Raw genomic sequence first — 11420 nt, forward strand, 5'->3', positions numbered from 1 at the left:
TAACTGCTGCTAAATGACTAAATGGTAGTGTGCTTCCAAACTGGACAATATGATGCATAAGAAAACACATCTCTGTTAATGATCAATTTAATTACTTTAAGTGCACATACATATACAACTATAGCATTTCTCTAACATTTTAAGACCACCTTGAAAGAGATTTGGTAATAGTCTAGCAGTTTCTAAATATTGGCTGCATTCCAGGCCAACTACATTGCTGTCACCTGCCAGATCTCACAACGCCTGGATCATATCAGCTAACTGTAGCATATGATGTAGCAATCTTATGCCTGGCTGTGCAGTCGATGATAGGGCACCCATTAGTTGCTGTGTGTACTGCAGCGTGACTGCAATATAGTCAGACTGGAACAGGACCATTCACTCAACTTAAGTGCTAATTTTTATAGTACCTGGGGTGTAATCATTAGTCCAAAACATTTTGTAACAAAAATGAGTTTCTACTTTCTATTTGACAAATTCATGTAGATCCCTCCATGTTTCATTCCGTTTGGTTCCTAGTGAATACACCCCTGGTGATTTTCTTTGGGGGGGGAAACACTGGGGTGTATTCATTAGTCCGTTTCCATTGCCAAACGTTTTGTAACAAACAGTTTCCTCCAAACTGAAAGACATTTGTAACAAAAATAGTTTATATTGGACAAATTCAGGTAGGTCCCTCCGGTTGTTTGGTTACTAGATTAAAAAGGTTCCGTTGCAAGAAGCTTTGTAACAGAATCCGACTAACGAATACACCCTACCTCTAGAGCATGATTGTGGGTTTCGTTACAATGACATACAATTGCGCTCTCAGACAAATTAACAAGGCAGTGAACATTCTGAAACGTTAATGGTCACAAAGCAAGTGCAGTATAAAAGAAGACTTATCAGTTATGACACCTAAGTCGAGAGTAATTTACAGACAGATTTTAGGCAGATCATTTGTTTGTTTACATTGTGGTCAACACTACAGGTCTAGTTTAATTGTAAAGGCTTTACATTTTTTACAAGGGAGAATATCTGATTTACAATTACAATGACAGCTACATGAAACACATTTGAAATGTTTAAGAATACTGTCAACATTATACAAAATGGCTTTTGTTTACAAATAATGCAAGTGTGAAAGATCGGTGAATGACGATCTCACTAGGAAATACTTTGCAAGAAATCCAGTTAATGTTGCAACCCTCTTCCTTTGGCTCTTATTGGCAGCAATGAAATGGACAGGAAAGAATGCCATTCTTGTACACAACCCAAAGAAACGTACTGGGTGGAAAGAGTGAGGCCTTGACCAACCCTTTCCACGCTTTTTCTTTGGATTACCTGCCATTTTACGGGCCTACCGTCCCACTGCCTTCTTCTCACACGCTTTTAAAGCACAATACCACTTCGCATAAACAATTACAGTCAACACTCATGTCATACTGGAAGGCGCACATTTCCCCCAAGAGTCCATGTAAACAGTCTACCCCCCCCCCCCTCCCCTAAAAAAAAACAAAACAGGGTGGTTGTCCCACTGGCTATCCTAAGTTGAATGCACCAATTTCTAAGTCGCTCTGGATAAGAGCGTGTGCCAAATGACTTAAATGTAAATGTTGGAACTGGAGTTGTATTGCAGTGGGGGTGGGGGGGGCTAGAGTGTGTGTTAAGAGACTGTAGTCTCACTCTCACACCTGCCCACAAAGGTTCTGGACTCAGGCTAACATCAATAGGAGGGAGGAACAGACTGAGTTCTTGCCCAGCGACTGACTGTTTATCCTAGACACAAAGAGGTGACCCCGGCATAAATATATATGCTTGTGTGTGACATGTGTGATCCTCAGTAAGGCTCTATGTGGTACTGGCTAAAACATTTGACATGAACTTGTATTGGCCAGAGCCCTCTACTTATCAATAGAAATAGATGGTTATGGCATTGACAATTTCTATTAGACTTACCAAGGACTGGGGGTGACACAAAACCCTGTTGCCTGGTACAAACTTGATTACCTGCCAGTAAGCATAGCCAACATAAGCTTTCCCTTAGGCTGTATGATATCCCAGCATTTAGCGCTCTCTCCAGAGAGGGTTTCTTCTTGATTCTGCTTTTGCCCTTACCAGACAAACCAAGCCAATCTGATCTATTGCCGTTCTGACAGAACCGTCCCTTTAAGAGGCAAAGGAAGGGTCGAGGTGTTTCAGGACGCCCCCGACCAGATGGAGGCTTCCAGCGACGAGGACGTGGATGCCAGTGGCATCTCTTAGTGGAGCGGCTTTGGCCGTCACGCTGGGCTTGACAGGGATGACCCTCTTGTCCGGGTGTGCCAAGACCGAGTCCCTGCCCTGGCTGAGCCACTGGAGGGCGCTGAGGATGCAGGGGAAGACAAGGGTTTTGCTGCAGCGCTCGGTTGCCACCAGGGGGAGCGCGTCGCGGGAGATGAGCAACTGGGCGCCGGGCTTCTCCTCCTGGCCGTTGAGCAGGCGCCAGCTCCTCTGGTTGTCCAGGCAACGGGTGAGCATGTTTTCCACGGAGACGTTGAAGTTTTGTTGGTCTGAGAGGAGAGCGGGAAGGCGTTGGGGGGGGGGGGGGGGGGTTACACAATGTTACTATGCTATCAAATGGGTATAATTTAAATGGCCATTGAACGCCAGTAAATATGGTAGATTGTACCTTTAAAGAAAGGGAAATCACATGCAGAACTATTATTTTATTAATAGAAAGTTATTTTATTTTCACTTTTCAAACATTAATAGCCAGAACATAAAATCAACACTTGGGCCAATAGAGTTATGAAATGTTTGCTGGCTTGGACACCATGTTAACTCAGCAACGTTTCCTTTGCCCTTCCATTGACAGTGGGGTGAGAACAAGCTCACATCTACACCAATGACATTTCATGGCCAGTCGCTCCGCATAATTACAACGGCAGAACTATTCAGTTATGTTTGGATGAATCACTACGTCACTAACATGACCCAAAACAATTATCTTCAATGTTAGACAAGTCATACTATGCTACGGTTTGCTCTAACTGTCAAGCCACATTCATTGACAAAGTAGTTGATTAATAACCAGGAAAGCCTGACTCAAAGACACCATGTATGTTATGCCTGTCTTACCTGCGTTACATGATGCAATGGCCTCTGTGATGTTGGGGCAGAACACAGCAAAGTCAAAATGGCATGGCTGAAAACCCCATAGCGAAAAAACTATCAGTTACAGTTGTCCTACAAACATGGCATATATTTTTACTTTTTAGTCATTTAGCAGACGCTCTTATCCAGAGCGACTTACAGGAGCAATTAGGGTTAGGTGCCTTGCTCAAGGGTACAACAGATTTTTCACTTAGTCAACTTGGGGATTCGAACCAGCGACCTTTAAGTTACTAGCCCAACGCTCTTAACCGCTAGGTTACCTGCCGTCCATATATGACGATACCATCACATCAGGATTGGCTAACATTATCTGTGATTGGGAAACACCGATTTTGAATGTGTAGTACTTATCGTTGTTGGGCAGTTAGCCCAGGGTAGCGTACTCACCACCAATAGCTTGAGCATGGCTGCAGAGTCTCTCTCTCCTGTAGCGTTGAACAGTAGCACTCTGACCATAGGTCCACTGTAAGGACACATAGGGGTTAGGTATATGGTTAGGACCAGAGTTTTTCAACTGACAGACCTTGCTTGAATTGCAGCGCTCAACACATGGTAAGGTGCGTAGACAACAGTTGACGTGACCACACAGACCCAGTGGAGCACAAACTCACACCCAGATACTGACCCTGTGGTCCTTTCGTGTTGGGCGGCAGCCTCGCTGAACCAGCGTACACAGGCCAGCATGCTGCGGGTGGTGTGGGCCCCGTCCAGGAAGTAGGTGACTGGGCCATGCTTCAGAGTCTGGGTCCTCCCCGGCCACTCGGTGTCCTCCAGCCCTATCACCCCGAGAGGAGAGAGAGACTGTTGCTGAATACCAAAATGGGCCCCTAGCATCTACCACAGATCTGAAATGATTAGATGGGCGTAAGCAGGAAGTTGCGCTGGAGGCTTGGTTGGTTCCGAAAAACCCGGGAGTTGGTGTTGAAACCTGGGAACGAACCATGGACCTTGACATACAGTCCACCTAGTCCTCCGCTATAAAGCAATAAGTAATTCATCCCATCCTCAAATTCTGAGAAAACATTTAGCATTTTCCTTACCTATCAATGCTCAGGTAATGTGATTGCGTTCACCCGTTGTCTTCACCTAAGGCTGTTATATTTTTTTGCAGGTGAGTGTGTGGCAGTTGTTCTACTGAACTGACCTTTCGCCATGATGGGGCTTGGCTGGAAGCCAGCGGCCGGCGACACGCCTTTACTCTCGTCAGTGGGGGAGGGGAGGCTCTGGTCTACAGGAGAAGAGCAATACACATGACCTGAAATCACCACACAATCAAAACATGCCAGGTCCAATAATCTCACACCTGTATACACCCAGGTTGTTCCCTAACCCTACCACCCACAGACCAGTTTCACACACACACACACACCTACCAGGAAGGCAGCGTCTCTGTAGCCAGCTGTGGCTGAGCTGCAGGGCGAGGGAGGCGTTGGAGCGCTGGTGGTGGCCGGCCAGGCCCAGACGCAGAGGTCCCGAGTCGGCAGGGTACTCCTCCAGCTCTGGGCAGACCCAGAGAGGACACTGAGGAGGAGGAAGAAGAGACACAGGGTGGGAGAAAGAGAGTCAGACAGTTATTCAAGGACAGTCCGAGGGATAGATATCAACTATCATAATTCACATCAAAGTCAGATATTACACCATTGTTTGTGTTACGCTGAAATGAGACGTTGTGAAACTATTTGCTAATTTAGTGCTTGCATAGATCATAGAATTTTGACGAGGCTATTTGAAACGGTCATATACCCGCCCAGGATAATTTTTTTGTTAAACCACTGTGAGGTCACGTCTGGTGACTTTTTAAAAGGACATTTTACTCCAAAATGAATAAAGTGGGGCGCCGCTGCTAGATAAATACAGGGGAAACATTGTGTTCATACTTGAATGTAGGCCAATAATCTACAAACAACACTCTACAGACACAATGTTGTATCTTGTGCTTTATGACTTCTTTTTTGGCCCTCACCCCAATCTCCTTTGCTCTCTCTTTGAGAACCGTCATAGGGCCGTCTGGTTGCTTCACAGTAAAGGCAGGAACTCCTGGCTGAGGAGACACGAGAAATAATTAAATAGCGTGAGTAACTCCCAATTTACTATTTATTTCAGCATAGTCAAATGTTAGCACCAGAGGCTTTGCTGACGTTTTACTACATGCATTAAACTATCATGCATCAATTTGGACACTACTTTGTTACATTCTAGAGGCGCTGTTCTGAACCAAACGTCCTGCGCCAGAGAATGTATCAAAAGTGCGGCCTTGACAAAGCAAGAGTTACACTTTGTACTGCAATCTAACCTTAAAAATACCCCCTTTCTGCCAGGCAATTTTCTCGATTGTGTCCCCCAGTATTGAGGTGTGATCTATTCCAAGGGAGGCGATGCCACACACCCACGGCCTCCTGTCAGGGGAGGACATACAGAGCATAGACGACAGACTTTATAGTGGATTCAATGGATCATCACACGAAGCTACTTGGTTTATACAGCAGGGAAAGCTGCTATGGAAAGAGATAATGGTCCGCATGATACTGCATGCAGAGGCCGCATAAATTACATTTTACATCAGATTTCATGTTAAAAAGGTAGAATTTAAATGACGTAGCCACGTGGTAGAGATGAGCGAGACGCAACATTCCGCTCTCACACAGTATCTGCACGGGTTCGCTTCGCGCTGTTACAGCGTGGTAGCCACAGGACCAAAACAGCAGAGAAGTTGACCCAATATGTGGTTTACTTTCTGCATCTAAGTCATATCGCTGAGTATTCCTTTAACTAGTTTGCATTAGCTATTTCTTTTGGAAGTGTAACCAACGGGTGCAGGGTGTGAACAGAAATGAACTGGATGTCAGATCTGCCAGGTCTCGTGTTGGTGACCATCTAGCGAAACACTAGCTCTGATCTGACCACGGAGAGGTCTTACAGGCGAGAATGATTTGCACACAATTGCATCTCAATCATGGGAAAGTACAGGGGCATGTCAAATTAATAATTGGTCCAGCGTAAAAAATTATAATTATTCCAAAGATAACTAGAAGTAGATACGCATATCAAACCTGAATGCTTGTGCCTACATCGCACATCTTTTGAAAGTCTTTAGCTCATTTAAAAAAAAGTCTGTTCTCAACAACCCTCTTCAAATAGCACCTAATGCCGCCCTCTCTCTCTCTCTCAACAATAAATGGAGACCTTTCATTGCAAAATGGGACCGCCTGACAAATGGGAGGATGACGAGACATAGTCGCGCTTTGTTAATGCGGTCGCACTGTAGGACAAAATGGTGGAAGGGCTCGGCGAGTGTGTTCAGTGAGACATTAGGCACGCAGCAGTAGTCACTAGAGTCTTTGGAACTGGGCCAGGGGGTACAGTGAGGGGAATCAGGGTGAGTTGCAGAGGGGCATTCCATGAGAGGGAACGGTTACCTCAGCTGCAGCCGATAGCATCATAGAGATCTATTTCTAATCGAGTTAAAGGTTAAAGGTGATTATGGACCATTGAACTAAATCCTGTTTGTTTCCCACCCCATACGATCAAACTCCATGCTTCTTACCTGATTATGTTTGTGCAGTCGTAGGCTCCACCAATCCCAACCTCAATCACTGCCAGGTCCACCTGCATCACAAGACAATATGGGTGGCTGAGCTCAACCCACATTTCTATTCAGTCATTGCAGGAGGTCAATTGAAAGAATTGATAAGTGCAATTTTTTTTTCTCAAGAAGACTTGAGTCATGAAATGAATTTCAATTCACTTCCTGATTTGATGAGAGTTGATCACCCCACCCTGTGACACAGATAGGCCATAAAAAGCTCAGGAGAAATGTTAACCAGTACAGGTTGTGACTCATTAGTCGCCATGACACCACCACCACTAGGTCACCAAAGGGTCACCACTATGTGTTGTAGCGTTTTGAGGGACAGTATTTAATTCCAGACTTTTGTTCCCTCCCTTGTCTCCTTTTTCATTCCAATCCTATCAGGTGTGTAAAGGAGTTAACAAGGACCGAGAGGAAAGGGAGCAACCATTTGGAATGGAATGCAGCCCCAGACACCCCAGCAATGCTGCACAGGGACACCAAGAGTGGGGTATGATGGGAATGCAGGAGCTGATATGAGAGATGTGGTACACTGGTAATGGCGACCTACCTTTTCCTGCAGGAAGACGTGGAAGGCCAGGATGGTCAGGAAGCGGAAGTAAGCGGGCATGCTCCCCCCGTGAGTGTCCTGAGAAGGGTCAAAGGTAAACAGGATATTACTATAACAGCGTCGAAGTATCCCATCAACATCTCAACAAGCAGATACGCGACCTCAGCATTTAAGGGCGACAGCTACAGCATGGGACATCTACACCAAATCACATGACACACACGCACTGGTCATTATAGGACGAGAGGTTTTTCATTTTCTCCCAAAACTCAATTATCAATTCTAACAGCTAGAGACAGGAATACTACACAGGGTACAGTGGCCTGAATTCAGGCCATGGACCAAGCCCAGATGTATACAGTTAGAGGCAAATTGTGAAGGGCCCTGCTATTGTAAACAACCATTGAGAAACATGAGTAGAACTCGTTTGGTTTCCAGTTCAGACAGTGGTACTTGATTAGTACGTCCAACTTAAAGATATTTGAAGAATTTATTAATGAAATATTATTTTCTCTACAGGAAAAGACAGGGAGCAACTTGTCATGGTTGGAGAATGTGTTGTATTCTGCAATACATTATGGACACACCCTTTTCCTTGGAGGTTAAGGACCAGGAGCACAGATAGCAGAACTCCAAACCTTCACTACAATTGGAATCGGAACTTTTTTCCACAACTACCTTAGTTTCATACAGCCGTCCATACACCTGCCAGAAATATTTTGTGAAGAGTTCTTTGCCGATTGGTTTTCCATTAATTCTTATCCTCTCCCTGACTTGTACCAAATGTGGGGAACTGCAATCGACAGAAAAGACAATGTGTTAACAGTCAAAAACATGAGGACTCAGAAAATATAATTTAGGATTATTAATTCCTAACAGGGGTATGGTTGCGAACCTTTGCAGTAGAGTAGAACTTCACTGATAAACATTTTTCTCAATTTCTCATGTAGGCGCACTCGATTTAGCCAGAGATCTCCCAGTCCGCCAGGTAGGGGAGTTTGTCTTTTCAGACAAATTAAATGGTTCAAAATGGGAACACTTTGCCTACCCAGTGCTCAGGGCTTCTGAATACAGTGCACCTACCGCCAAAAGCGTAACACCAATAAATAAAAAAGATGATCACAAGCCTTTATCGTTGGCTTTTCTAAAGAAATGCTTGGTGATCGACTAGGAATGTCTTGAAGAGCGACCAGTCGATTGTGACTGACCGGTTAGTGACCACTGCTCTATAACTACTACACAAGAATGTTGCCTCAGCAGTCAGTGAACTTAATGAATAATGTTTCAAGCAGGAAATCGAGGCTGGTAACCACAAGTAAATGTCCTTACTCTGCATCAAAAACTGATTTTTTTTTTTTTTCAACAGCTAATTTGCTGTAGGTAGGACTGCTCTGGTTTTGATACTTCATGATATGTACCTGTAAAATCCTGTCCGAAAACCGTAGCGTCTCAGTATCTGTTCAGTGAAAGCGCACGTTGACCCCTGAAAGATAATAATTCTAAACATTACTAACCTTCCTCCCACAATGCCATATCAAGTTGTTTACAACATTTGTTTGGCAAACTTTGCACAATAAACGAACTTGGGGCTTATACATTAGTGGATTTAAACATATATACACACACACCATGCTCCACACACCTTGCCTTTCGTTCCCGTGACATGAATGATATTGAGATGGTCAAGTTCTTCCACCTTTGAATCAAAATGGGAAAACATTTAGATTAGGAGACAGAATCACTAATTGACCATTTCAAATGACAATCCAGAACAGAGCTAACCAGCTACTCCTGAATAAATGGTAGGGGTAGACACTGCTGTAGAATATATTCACCCTCAGGCCTGCTCGCTCCAGGAAGCCCCTCATGGCCTGGAGCTGGAGTTGGGGGTGACCCCGCTCTCTACGCACTTGCTCCAGGGCACAGGCATTGGTCTGCAGGGTATTGAGGGTGCACACTGCATCCTGCAGTGCCAGAAAAACCATAAGGGTGCATGTTTTTAATATCTCTGGATAGCATATTATACACAACCATGAATTGCAGGGAAATTAAAACTTTGCCAATTTCATTAAGCCTATATGATAACACAAAAATAAAAAATAAAACTTAAATTTAACAAAATAATTTCACATGCAACAGATTTTAAGCAGACTGTCTGTGCCTGTTGAATGCATGCGTTTCCCATGGTAGCTATATTTACTTTGTTAATAATCTCGCACCACGACTTTACCAGCCACATGTAGCCTGAGCTATCCAGCTAGAGATAGTAGAGACCGTTTGTGGAGCTAGCTAGCTTGCAAGTAAGTGAAAGTAGAGCAGGTATGGTGAGTGCAGTAGCTAGTCTGTCTGAACAGTGCACACAGCACACAAACTTTTTTTTTTGGGGGGGGGATTGTTTGTTATGTTTGCATACTAACTAGTTTTAGTAGGCTAACAAAATATTCAATTGCTCAGAGGAGGAATTTAGTTTTAGTTGACAAACAGAAATAACTTAAGGCAGAAAGCATTCATGCAGCGAACAGTAGCAAGTTTGCTAAAACGCTTCCGCGCCATGCTGCCTCATAACTTGCAGCAGAGAGCAGATATCTAGCTAATGTTCCCCCTCCACCAAAGCCAGTCCAATCCAGCAACATTCGGCTGATGTAATAGTATTTGTTCCTTGCACGTGAACACTAGTTTGCTGATTTGAAGGTAAATGATTGCTAGATAGATGGCGAAGTTGCAAAATGGCTATCATGTATTTGTATGTATAGCAAGCTGTTGATCAATTTGAACGTGAGCCATAAACTTGTCAAACTAACGAGCTAGCTAACGTTAGTAGGTTAACTTGCTAGCACATTGGCTAGCAGATGATAGCCACAGTATCTTACCTGATACTCCATTCTGGAAAGTCGCGGTTCTGCCTTTGTACTTGAATACTTCAATGTGGTAAACTTGGACGACCAGTCCTTCTGGCGGAGGAACGCGGCAAATACGGAGCCCCGCTCCCACACGCGAGAAAAGCGCACCATCATGGGGCTTGTGAAAGCGCACACAGGAAACCGCGGCCAAATTTGGACGATATTCCTGTCAGAACGTGCTGTCGTCACGCCACGCCTCTTGAGAGAAATGTCTTCTTCTCCTTCTGTGGGGTTTATCGGCGGTTGGCATCCAACGTTATGGTGCATTACCGCCACCTACTGTACTGGGGTGTGGGCCAGAGACAGGGAGGAACTAAAGCCTACCTGCTAGCCCCGTTTCTCTTAAAAAAAAGATAGCACCATTTTTGAAACTGTATCTAACGATGTTCTACTCATTATGCTCATAGGAGAGAGGAGTTGGAGGTGCCAATGAGAAAGCCAGTGGCTAATGGAATCATATAGACAGTGGTGGTGCAGTGATGGCAGGAGCAGTGGAAGAGCCACACTAAGGGTAGGGGTATTTTATGGGTATCATGACACCTCCACTGTGGGGCTCTATTCCAGATACAGAGTAAAGTCGGGAGGGGAGGATGCTAGGAAGATACATAAGAGAGGAGGCCATCATTGCAAGGATAAGGGTGGGACACAGCCATTTGAATAAGTCATTAAATGTGATAGGAAAGCATCCAACAGGAAGGTGTGATTACTGCCAGGAAACAGAGACAGTGGAGCATGTACTAATACAGTGTGGGCAGTATGAGAGGGAAAGAGAGAGACTGAGATCAAGTATGAGGGAGAAGGGGAAACAGGAATTTAGTTTAAAGACCTGAGAGAAATGCATTGAACAATGTGTTGTGTTAGTAATGTTGTCTCGTGTCATTCCCATGAATTCTATGATTGTTTCCATCTGTGAAAAACAAAATCTTGTTACATGACAGCAAAGAATTATGAAGCAAATCAGTTGTGCAACCATGCAACTGTCAGACAAGCCAGCCAGGCACACTGGGTTCTCGGAGAGCAAGACTTGACCAAGCTGTCAGCTGTCACTTACCTTGCCAACATTTCCACATGCATGCACGCAGAGCATGTAAGTCTCTAGGTGCGATACATTGACCTCGTTGGATATTGCAAAATAATATACACTAGATATTTCTATGAACTATCTCTAGGACCTGGACATGGCTTTTTTAGTATTGTTTTCTCCATCCTTTAGTTGCATAAATTACTGCCATCTACTGTTCTGGAT

General features: G+C 44.4%; 1 protein-coding gene across 2 annotated transcripts; it reads right to left on the bottom strand.

Moving 5' to 3' along the window:
* Positions 1-71: 71 nt before the first annotated feature.
* On the bottom strand, positions 72-10311 carry LOC311128262 (folylpolyglutamate synthase, mitochondrial-like). Of its 2 annotated transcripts, XM_084160314.1 has the most exons (15): positions 10145-10311; positions 9110-9238; positions 8917-8970; positions 8693-8757; positions 7953-8067; positions 7275-7352; positions 6680-6741; positions 5429-5531; positions 5099-5176; positions 4509-4656; positions 4280-4363; positions 3761-3911; positions 3523-3598; positions 3100-3166; positions 72-2531 (listed from the first exon to the last, which is right to left on the bottom strand). In XM_084160314.1, the coding sequence occupies exons 1-15, from the start codon at positions 10286-10288 to the stop codon at positions 2149-2151; spliced, it is 1737 nt and encodes a 578-aa protein (XP_084016440.1). In that variant the 5' UTR covers positions 10289-10311; the 3' UTR covers positions 72-2148. The 2 variants fall into 2 exon arrangements, with proteins under 2 accessions (XP_084016440.1, XP_084016441.1); XM_084160315.1 differs by lacking the exons at positions 9110-9238; positions 10145-10311 and having other exon boundaries at positions 8903-8970.
* Between the last annotated feature and the right edge of the window lie 1109 nt (positions 10312-11420).

This window comes from Coregonus lavaretus (assembly GCF_964263955.1).
Source record: "Coregonus lavaretus genome assembly, chromosome: 4".
Classification (NCBI taxonomy): Eukaryota; Metazoa; Chordata; class Actinopteri; order Salmoniformes; family Salmonidae; genus Coregonus; species Coregonus lavaretus.